The sequence below is a fragment of the Fukomys damarensis genome, unplaced genomic scaffold (genome assembly GCF_012274545.1).
Source record: "Fukomys damarensis isolate Sample0158 unplaced genomic scaffold, DMR_v1.0_HiC HiC_scaffold_24, whole genome shotgun sequence".
In the NCBI taxonomy this organism is placed as follows: Eukaryota; Metazoa; Chordata; class Mammalia; order Rodentia; family Bathyergidae; genus Fukomys; species Fukomys damarensis.
The window spans coordinates 55,647,635-55,669,478 of record NW_022900936.1 but is presented as its reverse complement, the minus strand read 5'-3'; the positions used below and the strand labels follow the sequence as shown (position 1 = coordinate 55,669,478).

At 37.9% G+C, this 21,844-nt stretch overlaps 1 protein-coding gene across 1 annotated transcript in view; it reads right to left on the bottom strand.

Moving 5' to 3' along the window:
* Positions 1-4,769: 4,769 nt before the first annotated feature.
* Nectin3 (nectin cell adhesion molecule 3) overlaps positions 4,770-21,844 on the bottom strand; it is a 130,111-nt gene continuing 113,036 nt past the window's right edge. The window contains exons 8-9 of the mRNA XM_033768080.1: positions 12,510-12,572; positions 4,770-11,587 (exon numbers count right to left, since the gene is read on the bottom strand). Of these exons, the coding sequence (XP_033623971.1) occupies positions 11,411-11,587; positions 12,510-12,572 (240 nt within the window). The 3' untranslated portion in view covers positions 4,770-11,410. The remainder of the gene's footprint in view (positions 11,588-12,509; positions 12,573-21,844) is intronic.

Below are 21,844 nucleotides of genomic sequence, written 5' to 3'. Positions count from 1 at the left end.
ATGTGTGTCTGTAATAAGAGCACCCTTTGCTACTATGAACAAAGTAGTATAATAGTCACTTCTGCTCAGAAAAGTACTTCTTTGAGTTGACAATCATGGGTCAAAACCATGAATCCCTCACAGAACTCTGGGATTTACCACTAATAGGAAGGGAAGTGGTTAGAAGAGGTAGGGAAGTTCCAGGGAGCCCAGGACAAGAAGGCCGGATTCTTAGATTTGCACAGAAATTAATACCAGCTCGGAAACATATTCAATCAGAATGGCCCAAGGATATTTAAAATATGAGATACGAACTGCTTATTTTCTGGATGACTCACCATCTAATTTCTCCAGAGCCTTCTTGCAACAATTTCAGAAAAAGTAAAAGGAAATTCTTTTCCCTTGCATTGTGATGTTTTGGTGGAAACAGTTAAAATTGTGACATTTTTGAAACCTCTGGAGAGAAGAAACTCACAGGCAAAATATCTATACACATACATAATCCTAGAGAAAAAGTCTCCCCTGGCCCATGCTCTTTTCTTTCCAGGACTAGGGATTGAATCCAGAGCCTCTAGTTTGTTAGGCACATGCTTTACTAACCAAGGTACATCCACAGCACTTTAGAACATTTTTGAGAGACAGGGTCTTTTTATTTTGCTCGGGCTGATCTTGAATGTGTAAAGCTCCTGCCTCAAACTCCCGAGTAGCAAGAATCCTAAGTGTGTGCCACTGTGCCTGGCTCCTGTCTTTTTTATTTTTTGACTCAAACATGTAAATTATTGCATAAAACATTCATATGTGTAGAATATTTCAGTTTGTGTCTACCTGACCATTTCCCACACATGCAACATCCTACTGAAATATATATTCTGGGAAGTTTTCTAGATTGATAAGAACATATTTGCCTTTGTTACATTGACTTTATTCCAACACCTTTTTTTGTTTTACATTTTTCGGACGTGGATATTTACGCTTATTTTGCCCCATAAGCATATGGCTATGATTTGAGAGTAATAAATACTGATAAAAGGCAAAAGGCTTTTTGAGGAAGTCTAATAATACAATGGGTGGGTAATGTTCTCTCTGTTGCTGGATGCTTGTAGAAGACCAACCACGGCCTTGAAAATGCTAGCTGTATTTACTGATTACTGTAAGTCGTGTACAATGAGAGGTGGTTTATGTCAGAGAGGAACTAGAGGCAGCTGGCACCATCTGGACGGGGCTGATTTTGCACATTTCTTCTTAGCCTCAGATTCAGCAGTGTCACCTTGGTAGCTTCAAATGGGCCATGGTGGGAGTACATGCACCATGGGCATCAGCAAATGATGAGATCAAGGTTTTTTTTGTGTTTTATCCAATCCACCAAGTCAATTTATTGGTGCTGTCAAATCAAGGATTCTTTTAAGATTTCCACATCTATTTCTCACAGGCTTATGCTTCCTCTATATTCCTCAATATATAGAATGCATTTGTAATACCTGTTTTATTTGTATTTGTTTACTAATTCTATGGTCAGAGGTTAGCTAGCTGTGGATAGAATGTAGTGTGCAGTCTGTTTTTATGTGGTCCATGAGTTAAAAATGTCTTTACCTGCATGGTAGAAAATAGACATCAGCCAAGAGGAAAATTCATATAACAAATGTGAGACACCACTTCATAGTTACTAGGATGAATATAATAAAAAAGACTGAAAATAACAAGTGTTGGTGAAAATGTGGAGAATTTGGAACCTTCATACTCTATTGGTGAGAATGGTACAGCAGCTTTGGAAAAACCAGTTTGCACTTCCTGTAGAGGTTAAACCACAGAGTTGCCCTATGACCCTGTGTCAAAGACCAGAGGTGAGCTGAGGAATAGCTGGCCTCCTCTGTGAGCACAGAGGAGAAAGGCTGCATTCAGGGGTGATTGCATTTTGCAAGTTCTAACTTAAAACAGCTGAGGTTAAGTTGTTTACCAGAATATCAACACATGGATTTTGCAAAGCAGTTGCAGCTTGTGTTACTTTGACTGCTTGTGCCCTCCTTGTTTGGGTGAATAAAGGCAAGATGAGTGAGACAGACAGTAGGTGCTCCTCTGCCTCCTGGAGGTAGGAGCCACCTAGTTGCCTAGATGTTAAACTGACTCCATGTCTCTTTGTCATTTGTCCTCATCCTCCTTCACTCCCCAGGTCAGAGAGAACATAACAGTGAAAGTCCAGGTCTTGAAACAAGGCCGGCTGAGTAGATCAGCTACAGGTGGCTCAGGACCCAGGTAAGTCTATTTCCAGGTGTACATGCAAGAAAAACAAAATGTAAGATGAAACATATGTTCATAGCAGTATTTTAATAATCATAATTATTTATAAAATGTGCAAGCAACCTAATGTCTACTGGGTGATATTCTTTAGTAATATGAAGGTGTGGTACATGCTGTATTGGAAACGTTATCCAAGAGAAAGAAGCCAGTCGGAAAGAGCCATGTATTATATGATTCCATTCATATGACATATTCTGAACAGGCTAGTCCAGGAATCAGAAAGTAGAATGATTGTTGCTAGGGATGCATAAATCACCACATTCTAAAAGCATTTTTATATGGCTGAAAAGTACTTGTTAGGAATGTGTCAGGGAGTGGCTGCTAATGTGTACAGGTTTCTTTTGAGAGTGTTTGTAATGGTTTGGACCTAAAATATCCCCCAAAGTCGCATGCTCACAGTTCGGTCTTGTGTATGGTGGTTGGATTATGAGGTGCTATACTCACCAGTGGATTCGTTCACTAATGAATTCAGTAGTTAACTAAGTGTGCAGTTAAGAGGTACAGCCTCTTGATGAAGGTACAGCCTGGAAGACTGTACCCATTTCCTGGATCCTCCTTTCTCTCTGTGTTTCTCGGCTTCCATGAGTAAACCAGCTTTCCAGTGCCAATACCCCTCTCTAGCAGGCCAATTTCTGCCTTGCAGCCAAACAACTATGGACTGGATCCTCCAAAACAGGAGGTTAAAAGATGTCAGGTCCTTTGTCCTTGTGATAGGAAAGTGACTAATACAGTAACGAAAATGTTTCAGAATTTATTGTGGTGATAGACATACAACTCTGTAAATATACTAAGAAAACACTGAATTTACCTTAAAAATATAAATTTGTATGATATCTCAATAAAATGTTATTTTAAAAAGTGTGGTTCCTACACTTTGGGATTTCACAAATCAGTAGAGCATTGCTGAAATAAAATTCAGGAATCTATTGTGATTGCTTGTTTGTTTTTGGTAATTAAGAGCATTTAATGGCTAGTTATGGTACAATTTCCTAAATGAAAGGGAATTTCTAATGCCTACAGATTAATCATGAATCAAGAACTCTTCTTTAACTGCAATGTAGCTTCATTTTTAAAAGCATTATATAATTTTCATATGTTATTACCATGATTTATAACACAGAATGTTTTAAAAGCATTTTTATGTGGCTGAAAAATACATGTTAGTACTTTTTAAATTGTTATAAAGGATTCAAGTACAGAAATAGTTGACATAGAAGTTCTGTAAACCTTGAATTTTACAGTCATGTAAATAGGTTATTACTTTTTATATATGTGTTTTAATAATTGATCCATTGATAGCAATATAAATTTTAAAATCTTAGTTGATAAAAACTTTATTTGAAACACGTAAAGAACTATGTACTTCAAAACTGCAAAAATAAAATACAATTTATGGTAATTTAAAAATAAAGACTGTCTAAAAACATACTATCAATCTACTATTTTAAATACAATCTCAAATTCAAAGCTAATCATTGAATTTCTGTATTTTGTAACATCTAAATTTCCTTTACTTCTGTACCCAAGTACACTGTTATGCAAATGTTGCAGCTCTATCGCTTAAAAATATAACCTGTGTCATTTCTGACAAGCAAAAATATGTACTGTTGTTCACTTCTTGTACATCCAAATAGTTCAGATGACTACAATCTAATTTTCAGTAATAAAAACTCACATTAGTAAAACATTTCTTTTGCAAACAATGGATTAGCATTCTGAATTGAGCTACACAAGGACCTATTCCTACCTGAAGCCTCTCAAGATTATCCCATGTATTTATGTAGTCAAAATGGTTTTCACCAGGTATTAGTCGGGACACACACTATCTACGTGCTGGGAAATAGCCAGATTAACTTCAGTTTACACAAGGAGAATCAGGACACAAGGGGAAATCTCACCAGGGCCAGAGTGAGACCTAATTAGCTTCTGGATTCTTGTAGGAATGTTTCTTCCAGCAGAGAACATTAATTTGTTTAATGATAACTGGAGTAAAAGTATTAGGATTTGTTATGGGAGAATTAATTTTTACCCTGTAAGCAGAAAGTTCAAGAAATGGAAAACGTAGAGATTTTAGTGTGAAAAGGGTTAAAAAAGAGAAAGTTAAAACCAGAATACTCTTCAGACAGAGATCACTTCTCAGAAGTAAAAATAGCAAAACAAGAATAGAAAAAAAGAGGTATAAAGTTTCTCATTTTAAACCAAGGGGATTTTATAAAATCACTTAAAAAGAAGGGTCTCTCTTGAACATAACCCTTAAATATCCCCCCCCCCCATAAACCCCTATGGTATAGAGAGCACTAACTTACAGGAAGAAAACTGAGAAGTAAAGAAGTAAAGAGGTTAAGACCACATAAAGAGTGAATAGGCTGGAACAGATGCTATGTCTTAAAACACTGGCTTAGAAATAGAAACAGAAGGTAGAGGATAAACAGGACCTTTTATGGATGGACAAGTGCAATAATCCAAGGATGTGGTAGCAATACCAGCTACTTGGCTTTTTTTTTTTTTTCCTGACAAAAGACTTGGAATTTCAAGTATACACTGAAACCGAAGATGACAAACACACATCTGAGTTTTGAAATGCTCAGCTGAAAAGAATATATGAAATAAATTCTTGCAAGATTATGTGGAAGAAAGCACAGATGTAAGGGAAGTACAAAATGGACAAGAGTAGGCATTTAGTTCAAACTGCTGTTGCCTCTAGTTAATATATCCCACTGAGGCATCAATAAGACAGCAGAGAGGAATTTAATTTAGCCTGATCAATATGCTAGGGTAGATTAAAAAATAACTCATCATTATCAGAAAGGGTATTGGAAAACAAAACAAAGGTGCCCATTCACTCAGAAAATCATATGCAACTCAGGGCTTCACAGTTCCACCATGAGTTATTAAGAAAAATTAACCTCTGGAGGAGAGACATAAAACATTTCTTCATGGCTGTCAGACACGTATGTATCAGGAGCAGCCATAGTTCTAGTCAGTGTAGCAAATCTGATGTCCTGGATTCTCACGAAGGCTTCCCCTCAAGGTTGCCTCTAATTGACTTTCACTATTAAGTCTCATGCTATGGCAATAAATATGACCAGCATAAGTCATAATACAAGGATCCTGCTGGGCCATAGGGGATGGACCATAGAAACTTTAAATGGTAGTTCTGGGGAAAAAAAAAACTATGAGAGCAACTGCCCACCCCCTTATATAAAGCAAAAGATGAAATACCTGAGGGCTGCATTTGGATTTTTGAAGTGTCTTGGATGGCAACTGTAATTTAAAAGTAACTGTACATCCAGGTAACTGTATCTCCTTGGATCCAACTGACATGCCTTCTATGTAACTCCTGTGCATGCAGCAACTGTGAACAGCAACGCTATACAATGGGAGGACTTAGAGGAGAGCACCCTGCTTATTGCCTATTCATGGACTTGTTGCTTTCCATACAGTTACATGGTACTGATATTCAGAACATCTGTTCTTCTGAAACTCCGGTATGTAACTCTAGACCTTTCAGCTAGAGGACAGGAATGTAACTAATATTTTCTGATGTAGGGAGGTATGTCATTTGATATAGATCAAAGCCTTAGCCTCCAAACACTGGGATATTCTGATTGTGATCAATGGGATGGATTTAGTCATGAGCAGTGGACTAAAGAATGCTTTTTATTTGTCATAAATAGTTTCCTTTCTCCCTGAGATTCAGAGGGAACTTCTATAGTGTGGTCCCAGATGATAATTTATGACAGAGAGATGTTTAGTGTCTTCTAAATTTTTGAAAATATTATTTTATTCTAGTCTTCTCAACAAGCTACAATCAAGCTGAAACTTAGTACAGCAGAACAACTAATACAACAACTGACACACAGCAAGAATACACGTAATGGTTTACAAATTTAAGCTGGGAAGGTAAACTTTAAGATATGCTATCGCTTGATCACTTTTACACACATACACACACCCTAATAAGAAGAGCTCTCCCTGGGGATTCATGCCAGTAACATTCTATTCAGCAAGCTGCTGCCTTTAGAGCAAGAAATAGTTCCACCTCACCCAAGTGTTAAGAGTGGGAAAAACCTGAGAAATTCTTTAACATGTTACAGTTGCATAATTCCTTAAATTATTCTGAATTTTGTTAATCCATCTGTATACATACCTGAGGGGTGGTTGGTTAACCTGTGAAGTACCCTATGCAGAATACACCCTTGGAGAGCTGTCGCCTTTGAAAAGCTCTGGTCACTTCAGAGGCTGTTACCCTGAAACTTTTATCTGTAGCTCAACACCAAAGACTTTGCTAATAAGTAAATGTTTTCAGTGGTCAATAGTGATGTTAAAGGTATGTGTACTGGCCCTAATAGGGTAGGACACTCCAGCCCTTGTATGAATGAGCCCAATGGACCCAGGATTCCTTTCATTCAGTGTAGAAGTCAAATAGTCAATTGGTTGTCTGAATCTGCTTAAATATTATTGGACTCACTGCTATTAAAACTCTTAGGTAGGATGTTGCTTCAATGTGTAGGAGGATAGGACAGAGTTGGGATGTTTTCAAGCTTATAGGACAGGTTGGATGGCTGTTCTGGTGCTTGCCTGCTTAGAAACTTGCATGACCCAGTGCTTGGTCTAAGACCTGTGTTCAGTGCAGAATGTTACCTGGTGAGGGTAAGAGAAGACATATGCCCTCACATATCTTTATCTACAGAGGACTACTCAATCTAGCAGTTGTAAATGTTCGAATTCCATACATTTTAAGAGGTGTCACAAGATTGGCCCAGTCATAAAATTAGTTTCTAGTTTACCAGGGATGCAAGTTCTTGTGTCTTCTATAAGGTCTATAAATGACCTGTGATAAAGGGAGGGCTTGCCAGTGAAGCACAGGGACAAGAGCAGCACAAAGATAGTGACCCTGCTATGTCTACTTCCCATGCTCCTGCTTTTCTCTTGGCTTTCTACCCAAGACACCTTTCTTTATAGCTGTCTACTTTACAAGTGTTATCACCCCTGCGAGTTCGGTAAAGGTGAGACAAACAGCAACGGGTACTGTATATCAGGGAACTAAACTGAGGAAGGTCTGGTAGAGATGTTTCTGTCCAATGAAACTGAAGCAAGTGGGGAAGAGTGGTTTTGATTATTTGGGTGGTTGTTTTTGTAATGATGGTTAATATAATGTAGGTGAGTCTTCTGTAAATTTAGAGGAGGTCAAACACTAAAAATGAGCATATGCATTTGCTTTCATTTTTAAAACTTAAGGTTGCTTTTTTTCATATACCCTTTTATGTCTTTGCTTTAAAATAAAGCAAATAAAAACTAAAATAAAATAAAGGAAATCAAGGCAATTCTATATTCCCTAAAATCAAAAGCAGATTTGAAAGACGTAGCAACTGACCAATGGTGAGCATGACTTATCGTTGCATGTTGTGAGGGGCTCCTGGAAACAGGACAAAGTAGGAGTGAGATGATATGTGAAGGGTGCTTTCTCTAGAATTTTGTCCATACTATCCACTCGATAATGTAAACTGTTACTAGTAGTAATTTGTAAAATGAGAGTAATCACCGGTCATAGCACCATACATTTTCAGACTTAAAAGGATGAGATTCAGATAAGAGGCTTTCCATATGACACATATTCATTATAAAAGGAATATCTTGCCATCTGCACTCAGCTGTACCCAAAGTAAGTCAAACTGCAATTTTCACATTGCTTCCTGGTTCTCCCCCAGGGACACTACAGTCCTCTAAATGCTGGCAAGGGCACTGGAAATTTAGCTTTGACATGCAACAGTAAGAGAGTCACAGGCACTTGTCAACTTAAAGAGAACTTACAATTTCTCATCTATTATCACTTTGTTTAATTCCCACACTTCCGAGAGGCTGGCAGGAAAGGTATTATAATCTCTGCTTTACGGATGGGGACAACTGATACCTTAGATAGGTTAAGTGAATTGCCTAAGCTTCTATGGCTAGAAAGGGGCAAAGCCAGGAGTTGAACCTGTTCTTTTGATTGCTGGCATAATGGTATTTTGTCTGCACCACAGGGACTAGGAAGCTTGAAAGTAGGATCTTTTGTACATGAAGAATAGCACCAGCAAACCGGCACAGGACAGGGAAAGACTAAACAATCACAAACAAAACTGTGAATTTTACACTGCTACAAAGGAGGACTTAGGAAATCATTTTCAATAGAAGGATGAAGACCTATCCTGTTCCTATGAGTAAGACCACAGAAAATAATGAGGGGACTGGTTCATTTAGTTTACGGCGTATTTTTAATCACTATTATTTTTATGTTATAGAGAAACCTAGCACAGGTAAGAATTTCATATTATGTGCTCCCAAAGAGCACAGACTTCTTTAAATTTGGAACATGTAAGAAGGCCAGTCAAAGGGTGAATCCTCATAGAAAATAGAACCCTGCTGGGTTAGATTCCTAACCCACTTGTCAGGTCAGTCCTAGCTGGTGCAGACATTTTGGGTCAGTGTGGTGTGCAGTCCTGGGGATGGACTGCATATAAAATAGGCAATAAAGGCTGTGTTTAAGATGAGTGTGCTCCCCTTTTCCTTGGAATCCAAGGCTGCAACCAAAAGCAGTACATGCTACAGCGATTTCTTTTTTTTTCTGTTTGGGTTTTAGTAAACCAGTTATGGAAAGAGTATCTAATATCAGCTGTGAATCATATACTTCAGCCTACCTCACTAAGCTGTAAAAGTCTAACTTCAAAATTAAAACAGCATTGGCAAGTAGTCTACACTCCAAATTTAGAGGTCTACAGGCTAATTTTGGATGGCATTTTTTTTGGTTGAGGGGCTGGCTAATCAAATCTTTTTAAAGCTCCTCTTTATTTAACAAGGTTTTTAGAGAGAACAGATGGTGAGCACAAGGACTAGCTATTATATGATCCATGCAAAGGGCCAATGGCTCTAAAATCTACCAGTTTGTTCAAGAAATATTATAGCCAACACATAAAGACAATATTAAACTTACTTGCTGCATGAGAGGTGTCTACATCCTAAAATTCCTTTTCTATAACGAAACCAAGAAATGACAGTAGACAGTGGATTTCTCACAGGGCTATCAGAACTGGGACAAAGGGCTCCTGAAATTTTGTGCTTCCAAATCCCTTCCTGTGGTGCAAATGAAGACATCTCTACTCTCCCAGTGTCCAGTGTGGTTTTGTCAAGCTGATTCAACAACCTACTTCCCAGTAGTACACTCAACACCATCCGGAATGTAGGACATTTTAAAGCTTTCTAGAGGCGATACACCACTGTATCCTCTCCATAACATCCAGAATTTATGAGATACTTTGCTGCTAAGGAGAGCTCTGACCATAGTGATTTTTATTAGTGGAGAAATATTTCAGATTCTTATACGTTCAGTTACACTAGCTCAGTGATGGCATTTCAAGTAATAAAGTTGACTATCTTTTTTTCTACAAAGGGCAGTAAACTCTTACTCTGAGGTAGCACAGGGATTCATCAGAGGGTCATTAGAATTTACCCTTTGATACTCTACAGCTATTGTCTTCAAAAATTGCTTATCACCTAGCCAAAGCATTGAGATGAAATTGAAACACGCTTTTCCCAGAACTGTTGTTCACCCAAATTATGGCGGAGAGTGTATTACTATTGTGGAATAACATTTAGAGTTTGTCTTACAAAGCATGGGAAGTAGAAAAACAAATAAGATCTAAAGTCAGCACAACATGAATCCTAACTTGTCTTTGGCATCTCATTAGAAATCTATGTTAATATTCTTTCCCCTTGCACTGTAGCTTGGAAACATGTCCTATTCCATTTATCTCAGTGCTTATGCTATCTTTCTTAATACATGAGAAGCTTGTAGGTTTTTTTTAAAATCTGTGATACACCACATCTTCCAGAATGCACAATAAAATTACACTTTTTTTAAGATGTGAGGGAGAGTGACTGCCATTAGCATGTGTACCTGAGATCCTCTGTCTCTGCTCACCCCACTGTAATTAGTACAGTCAATTTTGGTGATGAAAGTTGACAAAGGGATATGAGAACTCTCAAGCAGATGTTTGCAGACATCGATGTGTTGTGGGATATACTGTGTTACTTGTTTTTCGGCATCTCTTCACTCTTGTTGACCAAAGTAAGGAAAGAAGAATATAGGACATGTGATTTTAGCATACACTGCATATTGAAATAGCTTTTTAAAAGACTTTTCAAATTTTCCACCTTGCTTTTAAGAGCAGGACTTATTTCATGGTGATTTTCCAGTAGTCTTTTCTGAGGTAGATAAAACATGGAAGATAAGTAGTCTGAAGAACACAGAAGGGTGGCTAAAGCTTGTGTAGATTGAGATTAGTTTGAAAGAAATTTCAGAAGTGGCAGCTGAGCTTGCTCTAGAGAAGGGAGGGAAAGGGCTACACACCATTCAGGCAGGGCTTTTAGAACTTAGTAAGTAGGACACAGGTGAATCTGCAGATAAACAACAGGGTTGTAGAACAATGACAGAGCAAGAGCTGAACCTGGATTCCACACAGCTGGTTATGAGGGGGCAGTAAACAGGAGGGATGGTGGATCCCTCAGGACCTTATAAAAAGCAACCCACAGCTTTGACAGTTTAAAATGATTTTTGTTGTCGTTCTGGATAAAAAGCCAATTTTGTCTCTTTTCTTGGACCTCTATTTGTACAAAGGTATTGTAATTATATTCTGCAAGTCAGGGAAATCTAAATTCTAGCTAAACAACGATTGAAATGGATTTGGAACTCATTTTTCTACCCGTTTGAATTACAGAGGAACAGGCTGGCTTCCTGAGACCCAGTGAGGTTAACGCTACCAGCTGGGGCCTCTCTTTCTGAAGAATCACTGCAGTCATCAAAGGAAGATGTTGCACTTTCAAATGAACATTCTATCATAGGCCAAATGTTAGTAGTTAAACACCAGCGTCACAGAAACACACAAAGTGACAGTCAAGTTCACAAACACAGCTGTTAGTTAAGAAATTTCTAATGAAGGAAAGAAATCTGCTATTAGCTCCAAGCCATTCATCAAGACTTTTAATACACTTAGATTGGGACTGTTAGAGAGAATAAAATAACTATTGGCCTCACTTTTCTCTCCCCAATCTAAGACTAAACATTTGTTAGAATACCCACTGGAAATTGAAAAAAAAATCACACATAATGTTCTCGCGGGTTAATGTAGATTTTCTCAGGGTCGGTAGTTAGATGTTTGCCAGTGCTCGGCTCTTCGTAGCACATCTGATTGTAAAGGGGGTACATCTGCGGAATTCCATCTTCTCCCACTGAGTTCTCATCTTCATAGTCAAATCTCTTGCTACTTAGTCCATTCTGAAAATTCAAACGTTGCTTACATTAGCAGAGCAGCTATTTGCATTTTTCAGCACTGTGGTAAAACAGAATTCATTAAAGTTTGTGTCCCTGATTTATTACCCCCCAAAGGAATTGAATAGCAAGATAAAGTTCAACAACTTATCATTTCCAGTTATTTGTTACTCAGTAATTGAGTGAGAATGGTAATGGCCTTTAAATACAAAACTGCAACTAATGGGAACCGTGGTCAATTTCAGGTTTTGGAATTTGCACTTGGTATCAGCTAAGGTAAACTGGAGAAAAACAAGGCTGTGAACTTCAGAAATCTCTCAAGACCCAAGACTGAGCTGAATATGTGAGATATACAGGGAATTAAGCAAACACAAGCAAAGAACAACAACAACAAAAACAAAACCCCCTCAAGCTTCGGCACTGTGGAATTACAGAAAGGACAGCAAAACGAACTGGCATGTGTCCATATATATATATACCTGACAAAACTCAAAACTGAGAATAAGAAATACTGCCTAAATATTCTCTTATCTTGGCTTTTTTTTTCTGGCTTGATTTTGGGCCACAGCTGACACTTATTGTAGAGTTAATTCCCACTGATGCTCTGTAGTATCTCTGGTATAGACCCCTCTTCCTGGTTATTGGTTTCATAAAAGTTGGTTACTTCTGAGATTTCTTAGACATAAGAGTAAGCAAGCTCAAGGACTTTATCAAATGATAACACACTAAAACAGGAGTAAGTTATCTAAAATGAGGTTTTATCTAATGATTTTTTTTTTTTGGTACCAGGGATCAAACTCAGGACCTTGCACTTGTGAGGCAGTTGGCAGAACCACTAAGCTAAATCCCTGGCCCTCTAATGATGTTTAAATGAGCATGCTAACCCACAGCTCCTCCTGGGCTGATACAATGTGACCATGTTACTTACAAAGGGCAGAAGATTGCCAACATCTCTTTCTTTGAATTCAGTTTGTAGAGGCAAGTGTTCCGTCTGGTAGGCGACATAAAAAGACAAGTAGTTTAAACCACCAAGCACATGGTGAGACATAACAACCAACACCAGCAAGACTCCTGTTCTTTTTTTTCTTTTTTGGTACCAGGATCAAACTTGGGTCCTTATGCTTGTGAGGCAAGCACCAGAACCACTGAGGTAAATCCCTGGCCCCAGACTCCTGTTCTTAAAAGACCTAATCATATTGTGTTAAATGTCTACTGATTAAAGAAACTGATATTCCTTCTCTCTCACCCCATGTCTTCCTGTTTGTCTGGCTGTTTTTCCCCTTCTCTTTCTCCATCCCTTCCTCCCTCTCTGTATTTCCCTTTCTTGGTTCTAGATGTCTTTCAGCAAAAAAAAAATACACAGCACATCTGCTGCAGAAGGTCTCGTGAAAAGTTGTTTATATGCTGAGAGCTCAACACAGAAAGTCTTCCACCTTTTTTCAGTGTAATAAGGGAAGAGTAATTGGGGGTGGACATTTATATGATCACTCTAATCTTCCTGCTTGTTACTCTCTCATCCCCAGCCACCCCGCAACAGACAATAAGGAGATTCACCACTTTCTAACTTCAGAAGGATCTTTCTCAACTTCTGTCTGCCTTTCAAACACATACTTTAAACACTTCAGATCTCAACTTCAAATACGGTATCTTTTGGGATGCCTTGTACACCCTCAGGCAGAGGCCACTTTTGTACTATTATCCCAATTATTTCTTTGTGTACTTGTCTCCCTTACTAGACTGAGAGTTTTGTTTAGAATACTTACACATATTACTTCATTTAATCCTTATAAATAATTCTACAAAACTGGGATCTCCTATTTACTAGTGACAAAATCTGAGTTTCACAGCTCGTAAGTTAATAATTATGCTTCAAACATGGATTTGCTGATTCCAAATCCTTGCTTCTAGCTCAGTGCCTAAACAATAGGTGTTCAGTGAACGTAATGCATGAATGAAAAGTATGCCTGAATGTTCCAGTGTGAGGGCACATCTGTCCATATGCTTTGCATTTCACTGTCTCCGGCCCTCCCTTTGGTCTGGAAGTCTTGCCCTTTAAACTCTGAGTCGAAATACTAGACATCCATCATGGCCTGATCAAAGTCATCTTCTTACCAGAATGGCTCTCCACATTACAATCTCTTACTTGGAGTTTTCCTACTGCTCTTAGTTGTTCTCTATTATAGTACACATCATAGTGTGTCTTGTTTTATAGCCACTACGGTCAATATTTTCCAACTCCAGCAAATAGTAAGCTTTAGTTATTACTGAGACCTGAATGTTTGTGGCACCTAAATTTGTGTGTTGAGTCCTAATCTCCCGTGTGATGACACTGGGAGGTAAGACTAGGGGCCGGGTTAGGGCACGAGGGGAGGACCCTCATGAATGGGATTCATTCCCTTGTACGGACTAAAGAGATCAAGACTTCCCTTTCTACCATGGGAAGCTGCAAGAGAAACTGTCATCCTAAGAAGATGTCTCGCCAGCCACTGAATCTGCCAGCTCCTTGATCTCAACATCCACAATGAAAACAAATATAAGTAAACCAGTTTATATATAGTACTTTGTTATAGCAGCTCAAGTGGATTAAGCCAGGTGCAGTACCCATAAACTGGCCTGAGGTTCTACAGTTACAAGTCAGCAGTTAATGAGTTGATTAGAATTTAAATTATCATCAATTCTTGATATCCTATGTGACAAGTTATTCATATGACAAATTGTCTGTGACAGTTTTCCAGTTCCTGCCATATTCAGCATAATTTTAAGGTACTTTTCACATGACCAGTCAACTTCTTTGGCATCCTGGTGCTTGGGGCTTACTTGGCACCCCTCTTTAGAAGTGGCTCCCAGCTTCCATCACAACAAGGGCTAAAGTGCTGGTTCTGGGAAGGCTAGGGGCAGGAGTGCATGCCCTGCTGGAATTGTGTGCATCGGGCAGGTGCATGGAGGCCACATTCCAGGAGAGGCAAGCCTCCTACTCATCCCAGGCAAGGCACCTAAAATCTCCATTGACATTCGGTTTGTTTTTGTTTTTGTTTTTGGTACTGGGGATCAAACTCAGGACCTTGCACTTTTGAGGCAGGCATGCTGCCACTGAACTAAATCCTTGGCCCGATATTCTCAATTTTTGAACAAGGGGTCTTTGCATTTTCACTTTGGGCTAGGTCACACACATTATGTAGCTGGTCCTAGTTCAAGAGAAGTACCTGGAAGACATACCTTAAATTAGAATTAGCATTTTCTTTCTTTTCTTTGCTGTTGTAGATTGTCCTTTTAGTTGCTTCCTTTCTACTTTAATATGGATAATTAAGATTCTGTATCACTCATTGCTGAGTCTAATTTGCTAAGAGGCATAGAAGCTGTAAGCTTCTTTGTAGAGAGGGTGAGTATGGGTTTTCTAAGCCACTGGAGCTAATCCATTCTTTCTGAAGTGGTATCTGGATACCTTTAACAAAGATCTCTTATTTACAAACTCATTCTCCCATTTCAAATATCTTTTGTATTGCAACAATGAAACCTAAATCCATTTGTGTTGATTTTTATAAGATCAAGTCAGTAAAGGCCATCATAACCACTACCACATTTATGAGCTCAAAGGAACCTCTGACAAAGTCAGGCCACAATCTAATCTGTTCACTGTTTTCTTCTGAATTCCCACATGTCTCATAGTCTGGCTTAATTTACAACTCTGACATTTTTGTAGAAGAGAAAAGCAACTTAAATGATGATACTTGAAGCAACCTCAGCTTCAAAAAAAAATATATATATATACATATATCATATGTACCAAATGGAGGGCAACAAAAGATTTTTGATGGTTGGTTGTTTCTGGTCCATATTTAATGGACCAGATGTAGGAAAGATAACAGAAATTGGAAAGGCAATCTTTTTTTAAAAAAAATTTTGATATAGAATCTCCACTGTGTAGTTCAGGGCAGCCTTGGACTCACTATGTAGCCCATGCTGGCCTTGAACTTGTGGCAATCCTCCTGCCTCAACGTCCAATTGCAGGGATTACAGGTGTGCACCATCATGGTTGGCTGGAACAGCAATGTTGAACAACCTGTGATGGCAATGATAAAAGCTGTCCACCATGTGGCCCTTGCTTATCTCTCCCCATCAGTGGCAGTGTGTGTGGACAGCAGTGGTATAGTCAGCCCTAAAAGAGAGCCATATTCTAGGAATGAAGAGATTATGGGCTCAAGAGTTCAAAGAAACATGAGCGTGGAAGACATGCCCTTTCAAGTTTACTCTACAAAATTCCAAATCTTAAATTTAATATGATTAGAAAATTATTTATCGTTCACCTCTTCCCAAACATTTGGTTATCATCAGTGAAACATGGTAGCAATCTTTAAGTCCTTGGTAGCCATGATACAGGGCCACAAGTAGCTAACTTGTTAAACTGATTATATTATAGAAGTGCAAAGGCTTCCCACATTTATTTTGTTTCAACACAGATGCCAATGAGCCTTGGACTTTATGAATAACAATAGAATTGTTTTTTCTCATCGTTGGAGGAAAGGAAGGAAAAAAGAAGAAAGGAAGGAAGAAAGGGAGGGAAAGAGGAAGGGAGAGAGGAAGAGCACAGAGAGAAAGGGAGGAAGGAAGAAAGGAAGGAAGGAAAATATATTCAGGCATGGTGGTGTCACAAGTGTAAGCTTAGCACTCTGGGAGGCTGAGGCAGGAGAATTGCAAGATTGAGTGTGGGCAATTTAATAACTTAGCAAGACCCTATCAAGAGAATGAAGAAAGAAGAGGGGGAAGAAGAAAGAGGAAGAGGAGAAAGGGGATAATGATGATGAGGAGGAGGAAGAGCAGGAGAGGAGGACTTGCCAGAAGAGCCAGAAGTGGTACTTTGACAATAAGGGACAAGAGAGCTTTTAGACCTACAATCTTTATGTACACTAACTGGACTATAAGTAGGTAAACCCCCTTCCTCCATCTTCTCTTCTAGATCTTCATCATTAAATCACTACACCTTCTAGTAGTCTATACATTATACAATGTTAAAATGAAATGTTGAAATTTACTAGCTTTTCTTTGTAATAAACATACGTCTTTAGTATTGTTTTAGGTTCATAGAAAAGCTGAGCAGAAAATACGAAGAGTTTTACCTGCCATCCCTATCCTGTCCAACACACACACACACACACACACACACACACACACACACACACACCCCTCCACCATCAACACCTGGTATCACAGGTTGCATGTGCTGCAAATGAATCTTTCCATAAGGCATCATCACACAAGTTCAGGTTACATTGCAGTTTGTTCCTGATGTTCCACCCTGTATCAGTTTTAACAAATGTAAAAGCATGTGGATCCACCACTATAGTATCATATAGAAGTTTCCACAAGGTGAAACAGGAAGAAAAGGTCCAAAAGGAAAGGGGAAGTGGGAAGTGTACAGGAAAGGAGAGAAGGGAAAGGAATGAGTATGAGAAAAGAAAGAAATGAAAACAAAGTCTTTGTAAATAGGGAGGATTGGAGGAGTTGAAGGGAGGGCAGGGGAATGGGGAAAAAACAAGAACAAGATATATTATGTAAAAGTAGAAATTCCCAATGATGAATGTCACCATAATGTATACCTAAAATGTACCAATAAAAGTAATAAATAAAATTTTAAAACCCATGCACCACCTATTTCATCCCTTCCCACCCAACCCCAGGAAACCATTGCGTTTTACTCTCTCCATAGTTTTGCCTTTGCCAGAATGCAACCTAAATTGAGTCACTCAGTTTGTACCCTTTCACATTGGCTTCTTTAGTAACACATTATGTAAGTGACCCACTTTTCATGGCTTCATAGTCTATCTGTTAGCTGCATGTATCACAGTTTATTTATCCATCTACCTCTTGAAGCTCATCTTGGCTGCATCCAATGTTTGGCAATTATAAATAAAGGAGCTATAAACATCTGTGTGCAGATTTTATGTGGACGTAGGTTTTCAATTAATTTGTATAAGTATCAAAGTGTGACTGCTGAATTGTATAGTAAGAGTAGCCTTAGTTTTGTAAGAAACTGCTAAGTATTCTTCCTGAGTGAGTATATAATTTGCATTCCCATCAGCAATGAATAAGATCTGTTATTCCATATGAGTGCTTTTAAGAAATTAGTAACAACAGTCTTTCAAATGTCTTAGTTGTACATAATACCTTACCTGTTTGGTCCTCAATGTATATCTGCTGAATAAAGTTAATATTTGAATAGCTGGATACATGGTGTATATTCTATTATAGTTTATTATTCTTGTAACTTTTCTTAGAAAACCTTAGGCTATTCTGAATCTGTAATAAATATTTCAGTTTCCCTACTAACAGGCAGCACATTGCAGTAATTTCTACTGAACTACAATTCATACTCATTGTCTTTATTTAATAAACTGATGTAGACCCTTGTCCCTAGCTTCCAAGGTGCCAGTAACAACACTGGCTTTTTTGGTTTGATTTGTTATCTTAGTAAGAAGCATTTTACTTCCTTAACCCAACACATAAACCAGAATCTTCCTTCTTTAGTTCGTATTACAACTTTACCCTGTTTCCATATGGATATTTTTAAATCTCAAAGGAGAGAACTTTCAGTGATGACAGGAGTAACATTTCAAGTGGCCACTGTCACAAGAACTTCTATAACTAGATGCTCCGCTCTTACACTGGGAAATCTTCAAACTGGAATTTCATTTAGATTCCACTGACCCCACTTCTATACTTAAGTCTCTTTAGTATTCCATCTTTCTATAATTTCATCCCCTCAAAACTCTGCATTTCTTCCCTTAGAACCATACTTTCCTTTTGTGCCAATTCACTGTGATTTATACACCGTAAACATCGTTCTTTAAACACATGTACCCATCTTCTCAGACTTTTCCCTAACACGTTCTCTCCACTGAGTGATTGACTTGTTCTCCACAGCAGCCTTCCCACTTCGAGTACTCTCTCTGCTTTCCTTCTTGCATCCCTGGGTAAATGTCTACTGGCATTTATAGCACACCAGGTTTAAGTAAATATTTTCATGTATTTTTTATGAAAATAGTAAATATTACAAGTAATGAATGAATAATGAATAAAGTATTGAATTGCTAGCCATCTTGTCATAAACTACTAGAAAACTGGAAAAAATACATGAAGCAACAGCTTTTAGACACTGGACAACTGTGCTGCCCAAAGCTGAGGTCCCAGAGATTGAAAACACACATGTATGTAATCGCATTTGCGAGGCAATCCTCTGACAGTCCTGGCTTTTCTTCTGCCCTGAGGAGAGGAAAATCTAAGATCACAGGGTCTTTCTGAGTGTTTAGAGTTCAGAAATCAGGTCAGTTGAGGTGAAGGGAATTTGCGGAGTAGGGTGCTGAAGAGGGAGATTCAACTGGAAAAAGCATCAAAAACCTGCATTGAGAGAGCAGGCAAAGAATAGCTATTGGAGAAAGGGAAATAATAATTTTTTTTTTATTGAGTTTATTGGTACATTTAGGGATACAGTACAGTTACATTCATTGTTGGGATCATGTACCTTTACATGGCAAGTCTTGATTCTCATTTTTTCCCCTTACCTCTGCCCTCCCTTCACCCCCTCCTCCCCTCCCCATCTACAAACACTTTATTTTCATCTTTTCATTCTCTCACATTTTTTTCTTTTCCCTTTTTGTTCTTCCCCTACGTATCACACCTTCCCTACACCTTTAGCTCCTTTCCTCCCATTTCTAAATGTCAGTAATCTTATTAGAATCTTATGCATTGTTGCAGAATATTCACACCAGGGAAACTATTCGGTATTTACACATGTGGGACTTATTTAGGAAATAATAATTTTTAACCATTAGAGCTTCATTAAGGGGTACAGATATATTAAAGAACATGTTTGGAACTAATATCTTTTCTCATCAACTAACTGGAATTCAAGAGGAGGATCAGTGTGTATTTAAAAGACTTAAACAATACTGCCAACCAAGTTGATGTAATTGAAATTTATAGAATACTGTGTGCAACAACAGCAAAATATACATTTGTATCAGTGTGCATGGGATATTCAATAAAAGACCATAATCTGCACCACAAAAAGTCTCAATATGTTTAAAAGTATTAACATTCTACAGATATATTTTTAGTTATTTCCATAAAATAATTAATGAGAATCGATAACAAAATACTTGAAAAAACTTTAAAATGTTTAATTAATCAAAATACTTCCCAAAACTCCTTGACCAAAGAAGAAATAACAAGGGAAGCAATAAAATGTTTTGAATGTAATAATAATAATATCATAATTACCAAATGTGGTATTCAAATGAAGAAAAGCTTATACTTCAAATGTTTGTACTGGAAACTTATAATTAAATACTAATATTAGAAAAGAAGAATGGTCTGAAATTAATAATTTCTACTTCATATTTGTGATCTAATGACTGTTACTAATTTGTAGAGATGATTTCTTCATATTAAGGGAGAAATACACAGATAACTAGTTATGACAGATAATTCACAAAGTATAGGTTCTCCAAGGCAAATATATATTATTACATTCCTATATATTAAGTATCACTCTGAAAGAATTCATAAAGCATTTTTAGAATTGTGACCCTAGCAGGGTGCAATAGCAAGTGCCTGTAGGCTGAGCTATTTCGAGGCAGAGTCAGGTGGATCACATAAACCCAGGAGCTCAAGAGCAACACAGAAAGGTGCCATTTTTTTAAAAGTAAGAAACTTTTTCTAGAAAAGAGGCCAGCCACATTGCAGGAGTAACAACTGTAAAGACTGTATTCTAATCAAGCTCAGTTTACAACAACATTAATTAGGTACTTGTTTAATGAGATACATAATTGTTATGTTTCCATGATAATTACACATATAGGCAAGTTATTAACATGAATGTCTCATTATTACAGTAGACCCTTAGCATTCATAGATTTAACATTTCAGGTTTCAAATATTTGTGAGTGAACTTAAAAGATGTATGACAGGCAATAATTTGTAATTTTGTTGAGACATAAATTAGAATCAAGACAGGGGAGGTTTTTGTGATGGGGCTTATCATCTAGCTATCTAACAAGCTTAGGTACCACTCAATACTCATATTTCAAAATGTCTTTTATTTTCAAGTCTTACATTTGATTTTTATTAAAAACAAAGGTATTTAGGAATATAGTTTCTGAAAAGTCTATAAAGTATCCTCTATGAATGCCAACACAATTTTGCTATTATTAACCAATCTTTTCCTTTTAACTTTGAAATTCTTCCTTACTCTTTTTAGTTAATTCTTACTTATTATATGCAATAAATTATGATTGAGGCAGATTGCCCCACACATTATACAAATTAAATGTGCAAAGTCTACCTGGATCTTATTCTAGGACTTGAGATTTATTTGCTTACAGCTCCCTTTTCCCAATGTCTGACAAAATGAGATTGATCTTTTTGTTCTGTCTGTGCATTCCAGCCCATAAACACTCTGGTGTTAACCCTCTAAGACAGTGGCAGGGAGGCTTCTCCCACTCCTCCCGTGGTGCTCTCACAGAGCAGGTGCTCCAAAACTACTTGCTGAGGTGCTACTGATGCAGAGGATCTGCTGACTCCCACCTTTAGTTAGGGACACCAGTGACTTGAATGCCAGATTTTTGGGAAACCTGTGGCAGTTGGACTGAACACCTTGAGTTCTGAATTACCGACTACAAAGCATAGGGAAGAGATAGGCTTGAAATGGTTTACAAAAAAGGAGTGAACACCATAAAAATGGGTTCCAGAGCCTCATAAACACTTAAGATTCTCATAAAGATTGACTAGAGGAAGCAGCTTCGCATTAAAAACAAGAAAAAAGATTGGATCAGTAATGACATCATAGTTGAGACAGACACCATTAGACTCAGGTTAGGTAAGAGTACACTTGTCATTTATAAGGAATGACAAAAGATTCTTTCCCTTTCCATTAGCTAACATTCCTTTCATTATTGTTCTTATTATACAATTTCAGACTAATGTGTTCAATTGAAAAGGCCCCAGAGATTTAATATATCAATTTTCTGCATTTTCTGAAGCAGTAACTATATACAAGATTTACTTTAACAAAAGCACTGTTCAAGATGTTTTGGATGTACTCCTTTTCTTACATTGGATCCTGCAAGCCATATCATCACTATTCCCATGCAACAGAATAGGAAAGCTGAGGCTTAGGACAAACAATATCACAAAACTGCCTATCTGTGCCTGCAAGAGGGGAAGGAAAAACAGGAAGACAACAAGCACCTCAACAGGGAGAGGGCATAG